The following is a 24021-nucleotide window of genomic DNA, read 5'->3' on the forward strand; positions in this document are numbered from 1 at the left end:
TTCAGAAATTATTTTGTAGCTTTTAATGAATACACAGATTATAATTAACGTAATAAAATATATGTAGTTTCAAACAGTAATTATTTCATTATAAATATACATTTCACCAGAAATTTTTTAAAAATAGAATAACTTCAAAGGACAGTTTATTTAGTAAAACATTTTTGGACAATTTATTCAATATATAGGTTTTACATTTAAGATGATAAAATGGTTAATAACCATAATAAAATATTAAGCGTGATGTATTCTTTAAAAAAATGTTGTTAACTGTGAAAAAAACATCTTATATTTTTTAATTAAAACATTCTATTAATGAACAATTAGTTACTACACATGTTAGACAAAAGCAATTAAATTGTAAAGATTTACTACTATATTTATATATATTTTGGTTAGAATGTATGATACTTGCTTATTATGTTTACAACATAATTTATCTTGTTAACAATAAAACATACAATATTGAATAAACTGTCCTTATATTTTCATTTAATATCATAGAAAACTTTTGAACTTAAATAACATGACAATTACACAATGAAAAAGGACGTTAATTTGAACAAGAAGGCATTCTTAATTTTAAAAAAATGTTTAATAATAGATTCAATATCATCATATGAGTAATAATTTCAGTGACAAGTTTTCTTTAATATATGTGCATTTATAATTCCTTTTGTTTGAAAAATCGAAAATATAATTTTCAAAAAAGAATTGAGTTATCACCAATTTCCTTTCCCTTTTTTTTTTGTTGAAGGGTTCGAATAGCTGTTTGACGTGATATGTTCTCTTTAAAAAGAATATTTACAATCCTCTAAAAAATTTATTGCAAAACAAGTCCAATCTGAAATTAAAAGAAAAAAAAAACTTATTATAAATTTTAAAATTATACATTTGAATTTTCATGAAAAATAGATCAGAATTGCACATTTCTATCTCACGACTTTGTTACTTGGATCTATTTTAATTAAATACTCAAAGATAAGAATTTATTTAAACAAATAAAACACATTATATTTTTAAATATTTTCCAAAAAGGAAGAGGGGGAAAAATGTGACAGCACATTTTATTAAATCTAAATTACAAATATAAAAACAAGAAAAGGGACAAATTGTAGAGGAGTTTCAATTAGACATTTCTCTACTTCATTGCACAGGGCAATTTAAATATTGAATACGTTTACAGCAAACAAATAAAAGGCTATTTCATTTTTACAATTTTTTTTCAAAAAAGAAAGAGAAAAATATATTACTACCTATTTTCTTAAATATAAATTATTATAAAATATTGAAATTCTTAACTATTTCTAAATTCTTATTTTTCTGTTTCATTCAGAACAATTTAAAAATTAGAGGATAAGTTTGTTCAAACAAATGAAAAACACTTCCGTTTTAAAACTCATTTTCAATAATAATAAAAAGAAAGAAAAGAGCATCACAATCTATTTTCTTAAATCTAAATTAATGACATATGAGTAACAAAAAGGAAAAAAATTCATAAGTTGCAATTTAACATTTCTTTACTTGAACATTTAGAGTAATTTAAATACAATTAAAAAATAAGATTTTAATCAAACAAGCGAGAGGGATTTTCAATTTCATACCTGCCAACATTGGAATAACAGATATTTTACTAGCGTCATTTTTTAGGCTACTAGTAAAGTTTTACATCATGCATAATTATGTAAGTCAGAAAGAGAAATTCAAACTTCAAAATAATGTAAGCACTTATATTTAATAAGATAAAAACTATGAACACAAATCTTAATCTAAAAAAGATTTTTTTTAAACTATTATTTATAATTACTTAAACTATTTTATTTTATAACTGTCGTTGAACAGAAAACCCATCTTTTGGATTTACGACTACAAACGTTCAACGACATAGCCTAGTAATTTTGAACCCAATCCAGAAGACTCCCAGGTAAAGTATTGGGAGAAATTTGCCAACATGGAGGACTTTTTTTATGGAACTAACCCACATTTGAGTTACATGGATAGGAAGACCAGGAGAATCTCCCATGGTCAATTTGACAGCAAGGAGACTCTAACCCATAATCCATCTACCACTGAGGATATTTCACATCAGCACAGTGGTCAGTGAAAGCCTGATGAAGAATTCGTATCGACCAGCCATCAGCGGGATTCGAACCAGGTTCACCTCATTAGAAGGCGAACGCTCTATCCCCTGAGCTGCTACGTCTCTATTTAAACTATTAACACTCAACATACTGCAATTCTGGCAGTAATACTATATGTTGAGGATGAAAAAGTATTTTTGCCATCAGCAAATATTTAATCACCATTTTTTTTTTTAAATTTCTTCAACAAAGACGGAGAAATTTGAGAACATACGGGTAAGCAGAAGATAGTCATAAAATACAAGAGTCTTCTTTAAAAAACAGGAGACTTGGCAGGTATGCAATTTTAAATATACTTTTGAAATGAAAGAACATCTTAATCTATTTTTTAAACAATATAAATAAGAGTAACAAAAAGTGAGTATTCTCTAAAGAAGGAAAACTCATAAGATTAGAATAATAAAAAGTGAGGCCTTACTTGATTAGGCGACATAGGCTGACATCTCCAATTATATAAATAATACTGTAAATTGCCATCTCCTATTCCAAATTTAAGAGGCTCTAGAAAAGTTTTATTCTCCATTAAATCAAGTGCATTGAATACATCATAGCCCATCTAAATGAAGGAGAAAAGAACAAAAATCAACCTTCAAGTACAATTGTTTTATATATAACATCCAGTTGAATATTATGCTATTAAATATATCAGGGGTCTGCCTAAGTTTTTCTAAGAGGTACCTATTTTATGAAAATTTAAACATAATTTGAGAAAATTAAAAATTATATTAAAAAATTAACACGAAAATATGGTAAAGAAATATTTTCAAAAATTGTCACTACAAATAAAAATCATTTATGACTGGTAAATTTCTCTATTTTTTCTTTCTTCATTTATTCAAAAATAATTTTGCTGTTGTAAAAGTTTGGCCTTAAAATTGTATCCAAATTTAAAAATCCATAAAAATTATTGTCCATAGTTAAAATTTCAACTTGAATTTAATAAAAACATGCATTTAGCAGTACTAGCACTAAAAGTTTTTTTCATTAGGAGAATATTTTCGACTAGGTCAGGCAGAAAAAAGTTTTACAGAGACAGAAATGCTTCATAAAAAATAAAGGTTAGTTAGAATAAATTTACAATGGTGTTTAAGTTAATGTTCGAATGTTTAGAATAATGTTTGAATTTCGACTTCCGTGCAGTTCATAGAGGGAGAGTCTCGTCGTTTCATTTAAAAAAAAGACCTCACTTCGATATGGTGTAAGCGACCTCTTAACCTTACCACATTGCACTATCTGACCAAACACATGATATCTTTTCATAAAAGATAGCTGGTGGAAAAGTTCCTCTTTTTCATAGATTGCAATGAGAATGGGGTTTGCAAGAGAACATGGTTTTTTAAAAGTTTTTTGTGAAAATACCTTTTCTCCCAAAGTTAAATCTGTGAAGACACCACTAAACGATAGTAAATTTACTGTGAACAGACCCGTGTAGTTAGAATACAGTTTTATATTGTTTTTAGAAGTTATTCCAAAATCTTTTTTTCATAATTTCCATTAAATCAAGAACATTGAATACATCATAGCCCATCTAAACACAGAAAAAAAAAATCTCTTTTCAATCAACCAACAGGTATAATTGTTAAATACAGCATTTATTTGAATTTTTTTTTTATTCGTATAGATATATCAACAATTTATTAGAATATGCAATTTAAATACAATTTTATATTACTTTTAGAAGTTATTCTGAAATCTTGTATTGAAAATTTCCATTAACTCTAAGAAAAATTATTTCAATCAACTGTGATTTTACTTGGCAAAAAATAAGTAAAAAAATTGATAAATCAAAGATTAACTATCAAAATCAACATAATAATAATAAAAATTGTTTTGATAAAAAAATCAAAAAAATATTCTTAAAACAACTTAAAACAAAGTTTTGGTCTATTTCAATCATTTAGAAAAATTGTACACAATTCAAAACTAAAATTTAAAATAATAAATAAAGTTTTAAAAATATTATAATAATATGTAATAATTATTAATAATGTTTGGAAGAAATTCAAAATTACAAAACAGAACAATAGTTTTTTTTTTTTTTTTTTGTTCTTTCTGAATTTTGTAAATGAGACATAGTTAACAATGGCTGAAACATTTTCAAGAATTTTATCTACAGAATTTTATTTAAAGGTATAAAATTAGTGAAACAAGCTTTTATAATTTGCTACAGAATTTTATGATCTTGTTCAAATCTTACCCTAAGACCAATCCAAGGGTTTAATGCATACATCCAAGGGTGATAAATCTTTCTGTAATTCGATTTAATATTTCTTAATCAGAATCTAATGTTCAACAGAAATGTTTTTATCTTTTCAAGTTTTATAATTATTGAAACAACAAATATCAAACATACAAAGTTTATTTTTTACCATGATCTAAAAAGAATAAGTGACTGAGCTCTCAATGCATGATTAAAAAAAGCAAATGTAATCAAGATTTTATCTTTCATGAAATTCTGCTAGAATTCTAAAAATATTGAAACAAATCAAGTAGAACACACAGAGTGCGTAGCCAGATCCTTCAACAAAAAATAAGCACTTAAAAATGTTTTTAAGCACTATATATATTAACAAAATGCCAAAATAATTTTCAAAGATTTTACATGACGGCTCGATATCAGAGGATGGAAAATGAAACCTGGATTTGAGAATATCTTTCAAAATGCAGCAGAATTGCAAGAATCTCGGAGAATTCAGCTCAGTATACGCATATGCGCATCCACATGAATTTCCTCAAAAATGTAAAATTATTGGTGCTTACGCTACAGACAGACACTACAACGAAATGAATTGTGAAAAACTTTGAATAGACCAATGTGAAAAATCAAGCTTTTTCATAATATGGGCGAAAATCTGCAAGAAAAAATTTCATTTTCGAAAAGGGAAAATAAAGCACTTTTTAAAAATACCTCATAAAAAGCACCTTCAAACAAAGGTTAAAAAAAAAAAAAAAAGCACCTTTAAGCACTTTTTAAAAACCCTACGCACCATGACACATATGAAACCTCAACCACAGTAAAGTATAAACAGCTCAAAGGAAAACTTTTTTCTCACGATTTTAGAATTTTTAACAAAGTCATTTTTAAATAAACAAATTTAGGGTTGATGCATTATAATGCTTTTTTTTTTATACAATGCCCGACCAAAGCATCAGTCTACGACAGGCAACTCAATACAATTCAAAAATAGTTAGCCACCACTAATAGCTTTAGCCACCACTGCCTTCTGAAGCCCAGGACAAGAATCCAAATTGTAGTTCTCACATTCTTCAGCTTTACATAAAAGGCGAGTTGGGCAATTGGCTGAAACAAATCTATGCAACTGTTTGGTGAGGTAGTTATATCCAGTTTTGATTCCACACAATTGCTTAAAATTTTAGGCATTTAAAACTTCACTTATTACACAAGAAAAAAGCCATAAAAAATCTTTTTTCACTTTTTTGATAATATGAAAGTACTGGAATAATTCCTTATTACATTAAAAAAATTCAAACTAATTAACAAGACAAGAGCAACATCTCCTTTTTCAAAAATAAAACTCACATTCTTAGCTTCAATGAGAACATCCTGCATCAATTCCGTGAGTGGCGTGCCTTTAGTAACATTGTAAAAAGCATAAGCAGCTTTCAGGCCTTTGTGAACAGGATGATGCATGACTGTTGAAGGAAGTGTATAAAAACTTGCAAAATCAGTAACAGTTCCATTTACCTGTAAAATATATTTTTATTTACAAATTTCAAATTGCAGTTTATACTTTTAATCATACAATAAAAAAAAATTGCTCAATGCAGCAAATTTTCATAAAAACAACTTCATGTAGATGTGCAGTTAGCATACAATAAGTATTTATTTTAAAAAAAACTTTGTAACTCGCAGGAAATTTTAGATTATAAATTTAAAATGTTGGATTGATTTGATATTGTATTGTAATACTGTTATAAGTTACAAAAAAAAATGTTTACTTGTAGTGACTTTAATAATAGGTGTTTATTTTTTTCCTATTGCGTACTATTATTTTAAATGCTTCCTTATTATGACTATTTTGATTTTATACAGGAGAAGTTTTTCTTTAGCAAGGTTCAAAGAGCTACCATGTGAAGAGAAAACTTTCCTCATTCTAGAAGTTCCATCCAATCAGCTTCGGGCATGGTTCCTAATGCAAGTTCAGATGAGTTGTAATACTAGTTCAACTTTAAACCTATGTTGTATCATTTTTTCATGGAATTTTCCTCACAACTAAATGCACAACATTTCTTCCATTTTGTTTTAATGAATATAATATTGTCGTAATGTTATTTTCTCTTCAAAACATAAAGTATTAATACTGAAAATAAATTACAAATAACAGGAGAGATTGGATAAAGATATCCTAGCACGCAAATCTGAAAGCACAGCACAAGAGAATAGGTTTTTATTCTTTTAAGGGTTACTTTTCTTTTGTGAAAACCCAGTTTCCTCACGACAGAATCTCGGAAAGACAGCAACATTGTCGCAGAACGTTACAGATTTCTTGCAGAAAGAATTTTCCTTTAGAAAGTAAAAAATTTTGGTTTTCTTTTCTGCAAAAATTTTCGAATTTTTTCCGCCTCTAAAATTATATTTAAAAGATGCCTTTTTCGCGCATCAGACGGGAACGTTCCTAATTTTTAGATTCTTATTTGAGGAATGAAAAATAAAGAATATTGAAGCAAAAAATTTCTTTTCTGCAGATTTTTTTTCCTCCACAATTATACTCAAGAGATACTTTTTTCAAGCATCAGAGTGGAAGAAATGCTCATGATTTTTTTAATTCCCTTTTGGAAAAAAAAAATAGTTTTGGTTTTCTTTTCTTTCACTGATTTTATGATTTTTAATTATTTTTTTTTATGTGATGATTTACGAAATGCAAAAAAAAGAAATAATTAAGTGTGTTTTCCTCTTACAAAATGTGAGAATATCGCCCTTGATATTAGAATTAAAAAATATTACACATTCATTTTTATAAAAATACATACAATTTTATTACATCCAAATAGGCTTTTCTATGTAAATACAATGTTTCTGTTACTTTAAATATAATTAATAACATGTATATTAGTTATTATTAAAAGTATCTTGCAGAAAGATATTAGTGCTAGAGAGGTTTGTCGCAGAAAACCCAAACAAATTCTGCCACAGGACCAAGTTTGTTTCTAAACAATTGTTCAGATAATATTTTGTCTGCAAAATTTAAGAATGATTAAATCGTTAAAACTTGTTGCATAAAAATTTATAATCGGAGAGTTAGTTATAATGCAACAGGCAAAAATGCCCCAATAATTTTAAGTAACGGGCCACAAAAACAGTTGGTTGCTATTTTATAATTATTGCAAAGCTGTAATGTTAAAAATGTTGAGTGTATTTAGTTTTAATTTAATAGAGCCACGCATAGTTCACACATGCATAATTAATCTCTTTACTAATGAAAGTAAATATAGGTACCTAATGTAAATATGCCTAAACAAGTATAGGTACAAAATTACAAAGTAATTTACAGTGACACATTTAAAAGAATATAAAGAGAGAGGAAAAAACAGAAAATTTAATTTACTCCATAAGTTTTTTTTTCTCTACTATTCATAAACCAAATTTTATAGTACAAAATTAGCACAAATATGATTGTAATAATTTATTTGTATAAATTTGTTGGAAATTACATTTTTTCTTTCTTTTAATTAAACAAAGATGAACATGAGTGTAGAGCAAAAATAGTTAATTGTAAAAAACAATACTATGATTTTGCTTTATAGAATTATTTTAATTAATTACGATATTACTTAATGGAATTGCTCTGACAGTTTTTATGTTCTTTTAAAAATAGATTTCATATCATCCCGATTTAATATTGCTCCGTGAATTTTTATTTTTTCAGTTTTCGTATTACCATTAGTACAATTAGCAAATCTTTTGCATCACTTTTATTTATTTATTTTTTTTACTGCATTTATGTCAATTCATCCCTTCAGTGGGTCGATAAATGAGTACCAAGCATGCTTGGGAACTAAACACAGGGGGTTTCGCGTTCGGCTGACCACCTAACCGGAACATCTGCTCCTGCACCCCAGAGCCCAAGAAAACTGAGATGGGCACAGTAGGCCTTGGCCCTCTATGGGCTGTCGCGCCACTGAGTTTAGTTTAGTATTTATGTCAAAGCTATTCATATACTTTTTTTTGTTGTTAAACATCAGTTCTCTGAGTAAAAACCAAACTATTTATTCGAGTGGCTCTTATAGAATTACTATTTAGTGTTGTATCAAAGTAAGGATTTCAAGCAGCCACTTGATCAGAAATTATTTAATCAGAAATTCGATCAGTGAAACTGAATGCATTCTAGAAATAAAATAATGGATATTTTATTTCACTAGAGAAATTTTTTGGGCTATGAGTAAAGTTTTGATACATCATGCATAATTATGTAAGTCAAAAAGAGAAATTCAAAATTGGAAATAATATAAGCACTTACATTTACCCAAGTAACAATTATGTATATAAATCCTAATCTTAAGTAGATTTTTTTTAAATCATTACTAATGATTACTTAAACTATAAATACTCGAGAAATTTGAGAATATACAGGTAAACAGAAGATACACAAAATACAGGAGTCTTCGTTAAAAAACAGGAGACTTGGCAGGTATGTAAATGGATTAAAATTACAATACTGTTTCTTTTCTGTTTTATATAATTGAGGTAAAAAGATGAGAAAAACATTTATTACAGGAAAGTTAAAGCAGAGATAAAAAAAAACATAGACAAAAATAAGTAAAAAATAATATTTCTAAATAACGTACTTCAACCACAAAACTGTTGACAATATCTGGACGGGGGAGAAACCAATATCGAAATTCCTCTTCGTTGAAGGTGGGAGCCAAATCAAATTTTGAAAGATACTAACAAAGCAAATAAAAAGTTTTAAAAACATTTGAAAAATTAATTTCAATTTCAGCAATTTATTAGAAACCATAAAACTTTTATTAATAATAAAATATGTTTAAAAAATATAAGCAATAGTATTTCATTAATGAAGTTCCATTTAACTTGAGCACTGGTTAACAGTCAGTGTTATTTGATAAGAAAACAATGCTACTTTTTTATATTAGGTAAGAATTTTTTTTTTACATATATCCATATATTTAAAATAATAAAGTTTGATTGTTTTAGTTCTAAAAGAAAAATAAACATAAGCTTTACTTTAATGTTTTCTTAAAAAATACAATTGCTTAAGATTTATTGGTTTAAACATATTAAACTTTTGTTATAGCATTGAAATCACATGTATTAAAAGAAAATTTTATAAAATTAAAACAAAATCAAAATTTTACGCTTTTTAAATTATTATTTAAAAAAAACTACACTTCTTAAATGTCAAAACATTGTCTAACTTATTCAATTAAAATAATAAACCAATAAAGTTGAATTGACTAATGGCCAAATTCTAATTGACAAAATTAACTTTGTTCTAAAATAAAGTTAGATGACTAATATCTAAAATAAAGTTCTCTGCAGTTACAAAAAATATAATAATTCAAAAATATTTTCAACTTATACATATTGAGATAAATCTTTAAAAATTAAGGAAAAAAAAACTATCTAAATTAATACTACATTGAAATAAAACTAAGTATTAAAATAAATTGTTTTCAAAACATTGCTGTTATTTTGACTTATTTAAAATAATCCCAGTAAATTTTTTAAATTTAGAATAATAAAGTTTGATTGATGGATGACCTAATTCCAGTATTATTTTTATTAACAGAATTTGTATTTGTCTACTGACTTTTCTTTTAAAGATATGGTAAATAATATAAATTCTGTAATTGTGGAGCATTACACATTTTAGTATTGACATTGCTTAAAGATTAGGTTTGCCTTAAATAAGTCTCTATTTTATAGAATAATAACAACAACAAAAAATTTATTGTGAGTCAAAGTATAATTTCCAAATGAATTTAAATTAATACTTTACCTCACATATTAACTTCAAAACCTGTTTAACATGCTTTTCTTTCAAAGTCTGGAAACCTGGTATCTTTGTAGCCTATAATAATGTAATTTAGAATACACATTTAATAATGATACAGATAAATGAAACTAATAATGATGAAGATCAAAGAATAAATTTAAAAAAACAATTACTTCAGGTAATTTATAGAGTTTTAACGTTCTCTGCATAGTCATGTTTCTACTGAGGTGGGAGAATTTCACATCTATTAATTTACGAGGATTCAAAGAACGATGCCAATATCTAAAACAAAAGAATGGTGGAATTGAGTTTTAAGAATGAAAACAACATTAAGAGGCACCAAGAGTGACACAAAATCTTGAAAACAATCTTTTATGTAAATTTTTGGGGCTTAATTCGAATAGATTATTTTGAGACCAACGTTATGGCTTATTAAGTTATTTCCTCTCCACAATTTTTTTTTTAAAAAAAAGGTACTGATTGGAAAATGAGAAACAGGTATTTAGTATTTACGAGGTTTTGTTCAAACCTTATCACAGCTAGGAGCTTTTTCTTGCCTTTGTCCAACTTCCAACAATACTCGAGCATAAGAAACTTTTCTCATCATCAGTTAAGGGTTCAATTTGTAACTATAGTTCGTTCACCAGGAGTTGGCACTCGGATCCGCCTTCATCACGTCGTATTCGACAATACCATTTCCTAATTTTTGGAAGATTGACGTGAACAAGGTTGCTATTTGGCGATCGTGTGACAAAAATATTTATTTCGCAATCTTTATGTGCATTTTTTTAACATTAAATATTTCACAAATATTTAATGATATTTCTCTCTTTTGAGTGAATAGTTTGTCCTTTTTGAGACTTTTTCTGCTGCAATATATTCAATTAGCGAGAGTAACGAAAGGTATAATAGCTGATGATAAAGTGAAGTAAGTGACGGAAAAAGAATTCATTGTTTACATTTCATGGGCATTAAGGGTTGTCACAATTTCAAGCGCGGAGACGTTTCTTCTCTTAGCACTGAAATGAACTCTTTCGTCCCAGGAGGTGGAGCCGAGTACAGACTCCTGGTGAACGAACTATACTTCCATTTACATGGAAAAACTATAAGATGATGAGATAAGTTGAGGAATGGGAAAATCCAGAAGATGCTGTTGAGTGAATGGACAAATCATCGAGAGATTTTGAAAGTAGGAATCTTTCATTCGTCACTACACACTATTTTAATGGGAATCAACATTTTCTAGTGCTTGCGACCCACCTAGAAAGGAGTTTCTCTTGTCATTTTGTAAATAAAGATTTGAAAATTGATGATATCGTGCAGAGAGCTACAATTCTAATACAAACTTTACGTGTGATACTTCACTTTGTAAATGATCAGAATTCAAACTGTGAATTCAACAACAGAAACAAGAGCTTTGTTGTTGCATTTAACCAATTTTTTCTTCGAAATACCTAGAGATAGGATCAGATATGCTGAATTTGGATATTCAGGGGTAATCTAATGAATTAATCATCAAAATATTGTTTAAAATTTTAGTTTTATTTCAAATAGGCAATTGCTACAAATGTTCTAATAAAGATTTTATAAAATGTGGATATCTACATGCTTGGGAACTAAACACTGGTGGTTCTGCGTTGGACTGACCAAATAACCGGAACATCTGCTCCTTCAGTCCAGAGCCCAAGAAAACTGAGATGGACTTAGTAGGCCTTGGCCCTCTATGGGCTGTCGCGCCACTGAGTTTAATTTCAGCATATCTGTCACGAATCACTCTGCATAAACCGTGCAATAAGACGTTTTCCATTATCATTATTAAAAAAATATAGTATTTATCTTAAAAAATATGAACAGTCAACACTTTGATAACACAAAGTTTTTGATATCACGAAAAAAAAAAAATTTTTTTTGTGTTTGCTACATTGCTTAATGGAAAAGAATATATAATTCTTTTTACCGAATACCTCAGTGATCATCTATTTTATTTCCCCAAAATATTTTTGGTCAGTAATTTTTTTTTCTCTTTCTGATTTCTAAATAATTTAAAATGCTTTCTTAATCACAATTCATAAAACCATTTGTTAAGTAATTTAATGAATCATTTCTAGAAGAGATTGGAATGTTTAAAAAGAAATGCCCTGTGAAACATCCCCCTTAAAGAAGTAGACATGCAAAATATGTGCAGAGATAAGAATATCTGCTTATTAAAAAGAAAAAAACCTGATAATTTAATAAATCCAAAAGAAACTGATATTTATGAGAAAATAATGACTGCGGACAAAAATATCTCTGTGTGTGGTGAATGGTAAGAAACAGAAACATTAAAAGAGGTTACAACAACTGGAGTTATATCAGACAAGAAAGACCTTCAAATAGTCAACTTAAATAAATGAAGTCAATATAATAAAATTATTCAAAGTAATTGATTTTTGAAGGAAATGTTATAAAACTTGAAATTTAAGCACTGATTCAACTTTAACTAAATTATTAAAAAAACATTCAATTTTTGATATCACAACAATTTTAGAGACTGCTTTTGAGTTTGTAATATAGATATTTAAATGTAGATTTGCATAAAAAAATATTTAAATTTTAAAACATTTAAAATTCTGCAAAAATTGTTACAAATATAGAATAATAATTTTTAAATAATAAGCATTGAGTATCACAAAATTTTTTTTTTTTTTTTTTTTTTTTTTTGCCAATTGGTTTTAAACACCACTAAATATCTTTTTCTTTCTATTATTTTTTTCTCCTTTTGAACATAAGTTATAAATGATTTAAAAGGTCCCAAAATAAAAATAAATTGCATTATCATATCCTATCCTACAAAATATTTTAAAAAAAGTTTTGTTTACTATCAAGATTTAATGTTACACTCATTATAAGTGTGAAAGCATGAATTAAATACCTGCATGTTCCAATAGGCTTTGGAAGCACTACACCAGCTGTGTAAACAGCCTGAAATATGCCTTCCCTATTTACTCTCCTAGTGATTTCCCTAATAAGAACAGGTGCAACACGTTTTGATCTAAGCTTTTTGTGTACACATAGGAAATTGATTTCTACAATTTTTCTTTTCCTGTGTAAAAAATTAATACTAATTAATAACACATTATAAAACATAAGATAAACAATAAAATCTTAAAACCTACAAAAAATATAATGCAAATTAAAATAAACTCAGCTCTTTGTGAAAACAAAGGAAATACACAAATTTTTATTCCCTATAAAAAATATTTTAATTTTTGAATGGTGACGCCTAGGGTTCACAGCAGCAATGGAAATTTAGTGGCCCAATACCAAGGTGATCCAAAAATTTAATAGGGTAGACAAACTTGAGAAAAAAATATCAATGCATGATTCATGTTATGGATCAAAAGTTATTAATTGCCATCGATTACACCTTAATCGATTACACCTTAACCCATAATGATTGAAGATTGGAATTTATTAAAAGAGAAAAAAAAAAGCTAAAATAATGTTAGTAAATAGATTCAACATACAAATTAAAATGCTGAGACTAATAAATAAGGAAAACAGAGAAAGTAAGAACTAACAAAATATTACATTAAAATTTATCTAAAAGTAAATTTTAAAAGAGCAAAAAATTTTGTTTAAATCGAGACATAACTAGAACGATCGCAAAATCAACTCATGATAAAATACCAGAATTAATGGTGCCATGTAAAAGAAATAGGTCTGTATATTATAATTGTTGATCTCACATATGTCAAAAAGCGACATAATAAAAGTTTAAAAATAACAGTTATTCCATTGAAAAAATCTTAAAACTAAAACGTACACATAGAATAAAATTAGTACATTTTTTTTTTAAACGTGTGGATTTCTGAAAAAAAGAAAAACTATTTTATTACTGTTTCGTAATTTCCAAACACATTTCAAGACAACAATATTGTAGCCCATGCGTATGATATTAGCGATATTCATAGAACATTTAGCGACAATTGTCGCGATGCTGCCCTATTGGCTTGAATCCTAGTGATGCCTATCATTCTGGTCAACTTGTTGTACCAGTCATAAGCAAAGGGTTGGTGTAGGAGTAAATAGGAACCGCAATGTGTGATTTTTAATCATGTGAATGTTAATTATATCATGTTTGCATTGGTAAGAAAAGGTGCAAAAACTAGTATTTTTTTTTTTGGTAAGTCGAAAAAGACAAACGTTCTTTAAAGGAGGGGATTATTTTTTTATTTTTGAATAGCAAAAAAATTTTTAAAATCAGGACAATTAATGAGTATGCCTTACTTTCCATATATGCTAACATTAGCAGGAACTGCACTTATAAAACCTACGAGTTTCGTACTTTTTGTAACTCTTACTCCACAGTGCCATGTCTTTTTCCACCCAGGAGGTTGTAATGCCCTAGAAATTAAATAACAAAATATAATTTGAGTTTCAATAAGTCACATTACAAAAAAGAAACAGTGAAAACCATAAAAGGACATCACATTAGAAACATGGTGGCTGAGTGGTTAGTGCTTCACACTCCTGTGCAACAGGTCCTGCATTCTATTCTTGCACCGGGCAAGGTCGACTCAGTTTTTGATTCCTTTAGTGGGTCGATAAAATTAGCACTAAGAGTGCTTGGGGACCAAAAACTAGAGGTTCTGCGTTCCCAACATATGCTCCTGCACCCCAGAGTACAAGATCAAGAAAACTGGAATAGGCACAGTAGGCCTCGGCCTTCCATGGGATTTTGCACCACTGAGTTTAGTAATAGCATTAAAGAAATTAACTAAATTTATAATCCAGCTCTAATTAACATTGTTCGAGAAGAGGAAATATTAACTTCAGTATTTTTAAAGCAAGTAAAACTGATACAAATTTACTAAACTGGATTCACATGATCTTTTTTTTTTTAAATCAAATAGTTTGCTATTAAAAACCTAAGGGGTAAATGTTAATAAAAATAATTAATTTTAGCTTGTAACATTATGTCCAGTGACAGCATTAAATAAGCCGATCAACTGTTGTTACCATTATTTAGAAATGTTTGGGTGAACTTGAAGTTATGTTTCCTAAGCAAAGTTATCGAATGCAACATCATATAGCATTAAGTGACAATTTCAATTTTGTTTACAATTGGGATTTTTGTTTACAACTATTCAAATGAACTGTTCAGTTTTTCACAACACATCAAATATGTAGAATGCAACATCATACTGCATTATATAATGTCATAGCTCAGAATTTGCATTTCTTTTAAGTGTACAATTAGTTATAAAGATTGTGTTGCGATCAACTTTATGTAAAACGGGATAGGATATCCTATCACTATTGCTCTTACGTAATACTGAGAATGTTTTATTTAACTCTCCTCATTGGTGACACATCAAAGCAACAAATATTTCGTGTTTACATATGAAAAAAAAGATAAAGAAAACATTTAGAATATGAGAGCTTACCACTGTAAAAATCCAGGTGAGTAATCAAATCTAAACATATTATCATCATCTTCTACATAATTTTCATTGAGAAGAGTATACAGCTCATTTAACTGTAAGTTGGGGTAAAAAAAATAATAAGTTAATGTTATTTGAATAAAAAAATTAATAAATAAAATTTATATCTAAAAAAATGGGAAAATGCAAAATTTTGCTAAAGAAACTTGATCTGAAAGAGATTTTTTTCATCAAATATTATCCTTAAATGAATACTATTTTAAAATGACAAACAAAAGAAACATAATAATAAGCAAGCAAAATTTTATGGTAATATTTACATCTATCACACACAAATAAAAAATATATATGTGAAGCTAACAAAGCATATAAAAAACAGATCATCAAGGAAAATAATTATTATTATAATTAAGAGGTATTTCATGCTCTGCTTCCATTTAATTATAATTTTTTTCTTCTTTTAATTCAATACAAAAAGCTTCAGTGGCGAAAAAAAAAAAAAACTTTAATAAAAAGACAAAAGCAAGAGGTCCTTCAGTCAAACTTTAATAATTCATAAAAACTTATTAAATAAAGTTTAAAATCAACAGATTAATACAGAGTGAGATCAGTTGCTAGCCAATTATACTTTTCAAAGTGAATTTTTGGAAAATATGCAAAAAAATTAGTTTTGTAAAGATATAAGTTTTGCGAATTTAACTGAAGCTCTAATATGAAGTTAGCAAATAACTTAACATTAATTTGGTAACTTAACATTAATTAGTTAGCAAATAGCTTACATTAATTTAAATAAAAGATAATTTTTTTTAATTTTTATTAATATAAGCATGCAATAGACATTAATATTTATAGATATTAAGTACATCACATTTAATGTTAAAAATAATTAAATCTTGAACTTTTTAAAATGTATTAAAACTAGCAAACTATAACTTTAAATCCATCGATCGTAAAGATTGGGAAAAGGGGTTAAGAATTCAGGTTTCTCAAAGTTGCTTACAAGGATATAATTTAGCTGCTTATTTTTATAATTCTAGATATTTCATATTTAAGTTATTAGTTTTATTTTTTCCTAATTTATTTAAATATTAGTTTTATTTACTTATTAATTTTTATTGAACTTGGTGACTTTAGATTTTAAAAAGTATAGGGCCACGTGACATAGACTATAAGAGAGAGAGAGAGAAAGAGATTCTAATAATTGCATAAATAGCTATTTTAAAGAAGTGAAAAGTAAATCTTTCATGATGAGGGGAAAAAAATAAAAATTTCATTGGTAATTAATTCAATAATTATTCAACAACGAATTAAAACAAATTAAGCTTTTTAAAAACTCAAAATCAGCTGAGCTTTACCAAAGATAATTAAGAGATTTCTTTTTCATACCTAAACATTCATAATACAAATTAGGTCATTTAAAATTACACTTCCCTAAGTACAATCAGTAGATATACTAATTATTCAGTTATCAAGAAAATGAAAATAACTGGCATATCAGCTGAAATGCAATTATCTTAGAAATTATTTACAAAATAAAAAAGGGCAAAAAAGATCATGTCTTAAAACACAGTTCACTAATTAGAAAAGAAGTAAAAGAAAGATTGTCCATGTAAAAAAAGAAATCTTAGTAATTTATTTTTCAAAATAGAGACAAAGTCGGAAAAGATTTGGGGAGAAAAAAAAACAATAAGTTATAACATTAAAATTTCAAAATGTAAAGTATTTCAAAATGGGTGTAAAAATTTTATGAATTAAATTTTTCGACATTTCATTTTTTTAAAAGAAATTTTCATAAACAAAAGCGTGTTTATTTGTAGTCTGTTTGTGTTATGAAGATTTATTTTAAAACTATAATTATTATTAAATTTATTATAATATTTTAAGCAGTAAAAAAAATAATAATAATAAAATTTATTTTTATTTAATTTAAAATAAATTTATTAATTTTTGTTTAAAAATAAAAAAAAATTAAAAATTATTTTAATAATTTTCATTTTAATAATGGAGAGAATTAAAAATTTACTATAGTTTAATTTTATTAAAGGAGACAAGGTGTGAAGATGATAAAAAACTTCAAATATTTAAAATAAAATTATTAAACATACACTGTCTCTTAAATAAAAAAAACTATTATTCTAATTACACCATGGAATAGTTATTTTTATTTAAAATAAAAACTGAATATATTGCTTTTTAAGAAAGCAAAGGCAGAAAAGAAAGCACCTTGAATAAACAACAAAATTCACAAAATAATAACAATTATAAAACCTACAATGATAGGATTATCTATATCAAGAGTATCCCATTGAAAGCCTTGTGGCAAAGAAAGTGGCTCTTTTCTGATTTCCTCTATAGTTTTGTCTGGTTCAATAGGCTCATTGGCATTGGCCCCAATTTCATCACCTTTAAGAATAATTGATACATGCTTCATAAAACTCCAAGTTTTATCAAAAAACAATATTGTCAGTCAGGAACATCACCCAAAAAAAATAATGAATATATACAGTAAGTGTGTGTAGCCCAATTTTTCAGCAAATAATAAGCACCTTTTAAGCACTCAAAAAATACTTTTAATCACTTTCAAAAAAAAAAAAAAAAAAATCATAATTGTGCGGTAATAATAATTATTTTTTCTATTGTTTAAAGTTCTTTATTTATAAACATAAAATCAATAAAATTCAAAAACTTTACATAATCATGATAAAATAACTAGTTTCTGATAAATATTGTAGAGAAAATTGTTAAAATCATGCATTTTCTGCAATTTAGAACGACAATAGACACAGCAAAGAAAAAAATCTCTTTATAAGAGCTAGAAATTTAAACACTTTTTACAAACCCCAAATAAGAAAAAGCACTTTTAAGGGCTTTTAAAAAACATAAATCAAAAATAAGCACCTTTAAGCACTGTTTAAAAATGCAAGGCAGCTTATAAAAAGAATCACACTCTAAAAAATATATTTATTAATTATATAAAAAAAACAAGTCATTTTATTGTAATAATGACTAATGAGAAGTGGCACTATTTTTTTTAATATTTATATGATTAATTACAATAATTAAAGAGGACAAAATATAAAATGTTTAAAGTATATTTTGTTTACTTATTTCAAAATACATAATATTTGAGGAATCAACAAAATTAATTAATTTTTGAAGTGAGATAATTCTATTTCGATAAGTCCACCATAATTTTCGAAGTGAGATAATTCTATTTCAATAAGTCTACCATGATTATAAACTTCAGTTTTGATAGCAGAAATTTTATAATATTTTACTAACATTTTGGCCACTAACATATAACCTTGGATAATCTCCTCATAAAAACAGGAAATATGATTATTAACTTTAAAGTACATTATTATAGCTACATAAAATACAGTTAGACCTCGATATAAGGTCTCCCTAAGGGACATCGCAAAAGTGACCTTATAAGCAGGGTGACCTTTTAACCGATTCATTAGCAGTTTGTAACTAAGCACTTAAATAGTACACATTATGATTTTTTAAAAATGGTAATACAAACGAAAACGATTGGCCATACATTAAATATTTAAGTCAATAAATTTTAACAGAATTCAAGAAGTTAGATTTTTTAAAAATTTTTAATTTAAAATAAAGCTGTTTACAAATTTCCTCAAAGTGTACATATATACATTACATTTTACCTTATTTAAAATAAATTATTTACGCAAGTCTGTCTCGTTTTTGGTTACATTTTTCGAACAAAGTTTTCTAGATTTTGTAACTTCCCAAAATGTTTCTCAGCTCCCTCATGGTTTGCAAAAAAATTTTGTATGACATTTATTGCATTGAAGGCTTCCACTTGGGTTACAGCTACAGTCTCAGGATCACTGTCATTTTCCTCACTGTGGAACAATTTCAAAAATTGTACCTTGTTCGTTGGTTGCAACACTTTCATAGAACTCAAAAGGGGTAATTGCCTTGTAAAGAAGTTAAACAGTTTTTTGTTAGAAAAGAGCTCCCCTCGCCTCAGATAAAAATGACCTTATAAGCGATAACTATTTTTAAAACTTGACCATATATCCGATAATCTGTAACAAAGAATTCCTATTCAGTGAGCCAGGACTTTGGAAAAGTGATCTTATATGCGGGGTGACCTTATATTGCGATCTGACAGTATTTAGACAGATAAAATACAAACAATCAATTTAAAGTTGATTCAGTCAAAAAAGGACAATCAATTTAAAGTCATGTCAAAAAAGGAGAGTGGAAAAAAAGAGAGATTTACTTATTTTTGGTACAGGCTGGGTATCCCAAAACTCAAAATGCTTTCTAATGGCTTCTTCGTGGGTTTTTGCAGGACCTTGATGAACCATGTTTAAGTTCAGAATTTCCATGGCTTTCTTAATTTCTTGCAATTTAGTAGCTGACAAACCCTTCAAGTGTAAAAAAGTAATTAAATTATTGCAACAAACACAAAAAAAAATTGAGAAACTTTGTCTGAGCTCAGCTCAGCTCAATTTATGAATCTGTATTGCTTGTGCTTTTAAAGAAGGTAACAATTAAGCTTGCTGTAAGGCAATTGAGCCTGTTTTCAAATCCATAAGGAAGAGACAATTAATCATTATCAAATTAAACAATAATAAACAATTGTGAAAGTTTCTTTTGATTTAACATGTTTCATTATTGAGAGTTAAAATTTTCATTCATTTAAATCAGTGCAGTAACTACTTCACAGGGTTCTCCGTCAATTTTAAAAATAAAATTCCGACTTTTCCAGGAAAACTTCGATACAATTCCCGATTTCCCTTTTGCTATGCATGACAATATTTCCACACAAATATTATATATTTTTTTTAAATTCAATAAGCAATGAAACTTACATTTTGATAGCAAATATGTCATATATTGCAAATATGTCAAATATACAAATTATAGATAAAAAAAAAATTCTCCCACAAAAATTAGAACTTAATATCTGAATGAAACATAGTTTATTAAGAGTCAGGTTAGTCATTATGTTCAAATTATTAACCAAAATTTATTCAGAAAGCTTAATTTTTTATTACTTAGTACTATTTAACTGAAAATATGGTTGCATTTAAGAAAAAAATTTGAAACAAGACAATATAGAGATGTTAAATTTATAATATTAAAAATATATGTTATTTTGAACATTAGGTACTTATTGTGCTCAACAATTTTAGAATTGGCCATCTTCTAGATCAGGGGTTTCCAACTGGCGGCCCGGCGGCCGCATTCGGCCCGCGAAGTCCTTTTTTGTGGCCCGCGAACTAAAATATATTAGTTGTCATTTTTTGGGGACAATTTTCGTAAAAAATCTATATGGGTTTAAAATACTTTTCTCGTTGAAAAAACCTAATTTCTTCGTTTCTGTGAAATTTAACATACCAACGGTGCAAAGAAATTTATTTTTCAAGTTTTGCATCCAAGAAAATATTTATTCAAATACAAAAATATTCGTGCATGTTGCTCTTTTTTATTTTATTTTTTATGTTGTATTTTGCGAATATAATTTAGCATGTGCTTATCAGAAATTTTATCGAAGAAATTCTCAGATTTAACTTTTTGAAACCACTAATTTTGGACGAAAATATTTACACACACATTTGTAAATTTTAAATTTAAAATGTAAATATCTATTTTCTGGTGGATGCAGCAGACAAACCTCAATTTTCTCACTGAATATTCTGTGTGTTACTATATAAGTTTTAATACCTTAATAATTTGATATCTGTTGCACATTAATTGTTTAATACATAGGTGCACATTAAAATTATTATTGTAAAGTTATTATTGTAGCCCGAATTTTTATTATTTATTTAATATTTTTAAAAATATTATTAATAACAATTAAATATTTTTAAAAATCTACTTCTTATTTTAATTTATAATTCAATACTTTTGTTTTGCACAACTTGGTAGAACTCTGACAGTAATATTTAATGAATCAAACATAAAAGAGTCCTACAAAAATTTTTGATAAAGTTGCGGCACGCCATTTGATCTGTGTTTTTAATTGTGGCCCCCGGCCTCATGTAAGTTGGAAACTCCTGTTCTAAATTTATTATTAAATTCTTAATGGTTTTTGACAAAATTTGTTTTATTCACAGAGTTGTTTTTTTCTTCTTTTTTCTCTTAAAATCAAATTTCCAGATAATTCCCGGTTTTTCGAACCATGTGAGAAAGTACAATTTCATAAGTACAAGTTATACTTTTAATATGATAAATTGATATATTTAGTTTACATTTGACAGAAAAGTATACTTAGTAAATTTAAAAAATTACAATGGAAAACAGGTAACAAGATATGATAATACACTTCATGTAAATCTAATAACCTAATTACATATTAGAAAAAAAAGGTACATAAATAGAAAATGAATCTTATAAGATTTACCTTTAAATCTGCAGTTGACACATCAGGTGGAGCTGCTTCACTAACTTCAACAGAAGCTGCTGCATCTTTTCCTCCTTTCTTTTTGTTTCTCTTTTTAGACTTTTTAGGAGGATCTCCAGGACTAAATGTAAAAGAGAAAATATAAAATAACTGACAATCAAATATTCAACAAAAAAATTTCATCGATATACACTCTTTACATCTCTTGGCGAGTGCCGAAGTATTTTGACATAACAGATTTAAACTGCAAAATGATGAAACTGCATAACAGATTGACAATCAAAAATTTAACAAAACAAATTTCATCGATTTGTGTTTATGACTATATATGCTCATCTCCATAGCTTTGTAATTTTGAACTCAATCCAGAAGGAACTCTTGGATCAAATAGTGGGAGAAATTTTGCCTTTGTGGAAGACTTTTAGATGGAATTAACTTGCTTTCAGTTACAGAGAGAAGAAAACTATGAAAACATTCCAGCTAGCCAGGTGGCAAAGGCAATTATCCATCTACCATAAAGGATATTTTTACATCAGCACTGTAGTCAGTGTGAGCTCTTTGCAGAAAAAACCTGGTTCGCCTCATTGCAAGGCAAAAGCTCCCTGAGTCATCATGGCTCTTAAAGAGCATTTGTAATTATAGTCTTGGAGATATAATTCTGCTTTTCTGACTTGTCCCTACAATAAGATGTCATTTAAGAAAAGAGTGAGTAACGCTGATCTAGAAGTACCTAATATAATAGTTCAAAAACAGTATAATGTGATAACTTTTTCAATGTTTATGATACAGTATTTTTTGTTAGTTTTAAAGCAACAATTTAAAACTTCACATTTAACTAAAATATAAGTATTTACTTTCAATATGCATGACAAATAATGTAACAATTATAACCATTGAAATCATAAGGCTGTAATACTATGAAAATTACAACTCAGTTTTATGGCATCCGTTAAATAAAGCAAATAAAAATGCAATAATTTGGTGCTTATTGCTTTTGTCTGAGCATGTGATAAAGTAGCCACTAATAAAAACAATAATTTTAACTGTTTCTTTATAAATTTTCTTTAAATAAATAAAATTGCTCTATTAACTTGCGCTGGTGACATGTCAAATTTCTTAACTACGCAGAGGTTGCAGTGATCCAACTTAGCAGATGCAATTTTCGTAGAAAACCTATTGCAGTTCGGCTTCAACTCATCACAGCTGTACCTCAAATAATAATTCTTAGAAATAGAAATCTTGCAAAATCTATTCCAAATGGGATATTTTTCAAAAATTCGCCAAGAAATCTTAGTTTCCTTAGTAGTTTTAAAATAATAATTATTATATCCATAAGTGTGATAAATTGAAGTAGAAGTGCAGCAGAATTCGGTGCAAAAATGGCTGATTTGGTGCAGCTAAACATAAATTAGTGCAGCAATCTCAAGTACTGATTTATTATGCATCTACACCGTTTTTCGAGATTTTTTATTTGCTCGAAAAATATATGCAGAAAAATTGGGATTTAGAACCTTCATTATATTACAGTATTATGGCTTTAACTATTCACGTTAGTTAAAATGATACAAAATTCTATACGACAACATAAAATTTATAAACTGTCAAAATCGTATAACACAGCCACAACCCTTCCAGGTTTTCTTTCAAGAAGCAATTACAAAATTTAAAAAGAAAATTGCTTCAAGAGCATGCACTATAACTTAACAATTAATTTTTAATTTAAAATATTGACTTGTGAACAAAGATAATGAGGAAGTACATTTTTTTTTAAATCATTCATTAAAGGAAATTCAGAAGGTTTTAATACTCTGCTTACAGGGCAGCATTGACTGACTGTTCATCATTATTATTTTTAATGATTTCATTTGGATCATTATCATCAATCTCAGTAATTACAGGCCCATTTTCTAAAGATTTATTAGTTAGACTAGATTCTTCTAAATCGTGATTATTCATCCCCGCATCGTTTTCCGCCATGCTTGTAAATCTAAAGCACCTGATTGATGCCAATTTCGTCGTCAACTGCAGATGAAACTTCAGTGATTAATAAAATATTCTAAATTTAAAGTACTAAAATTTTACATAAATTT

The 24021-nt window shown here is 27.3% G+C and overlaps 1 protein-coding gene across 2 annotated transcripts; it reads right to left on the reverse strand.

Moving 5' to 3' along the window:
- On the reverse strand, nt 1–23936 carry Nmt (N-myristoyl transferase). Of its 2 annotated transcripts, XM_043041200.3 has the most exons (13): nt 23748–23936; nt 21932–22052; nt 19799–19946; nt 17819–17949; nt 15550–15641; nt 14390–14506; nt 13032–13202; nt 10294–10402; nt 10124–10195; nt 8949–9047; nt 5683–5847; nt 2560–2697; nt 1–844 (listed from the first exon to the last, which is right to left on the reverse strand). In XM_043041200.3, exons 1-13 carry the CDS (start codon nt 23906–23908, stop codon nt 824–826), a joined length of 1545 nt encoding a protein of 514 aa, XP_042897134.2. In that variant the 5' UTR covers nt 23909–23936; the 3' UTR covers nt 1–823. The 2 variants fall into 2 exon arrangements, with proteins under 2 accessions (XP_042897134.2, XP_042897135.2); XM_043041201.3 differs by lacking the exons at nt 1–844; nt 2560–2697 and adding an exon at nt 3583–3669 and having other exon boundaries at nt 23748–23934.
- Between the last annotated feature and the right edge of the window lie 85 nt (nt 23937–24021).

This window comes from Parasteatoda tepidariorum, chromosome 3 (assembly GCF_982258835.1).
Source record: "Parasteatoda tepidariorum strain Cologne lab strain chromosome 3, Ptep-v5.0, whole genome shotgun sequence".
NCBI lineage: Eukaryota > Metazoa > Arthropoda > Arachnida > Araneae > Theridiidae > Parasteatoda > Parasteatoda tepidariorum.

What these genes read in the sequence shown, in the direction of transcription:
- Nmt (XM_043041200.3), bottom strand. Translation starts at nt 23,908, where the DNA reads ATGGCGGAAAACGATGCGGGGATGAATAATCACGATTTAGAAGAATCT. An exon ending in TGTCAACTGCAGATTTAAAG is followed by an intron (nt 19,947 to 21,931) that starts GTAAATCTTATA and finishes TTACACTTGAAG; the next exon opens with GGTTTGTCAGCTACTAAATT. An exon ending in AATGTTAGCATATATGGAAA is followed by an intron (nt 13,203 to 14,389) that starts GTAAGGCATACT and finishes TTTTTTACACAG; the next exon opens with GAAAAGAAAAATTGTAGAAA.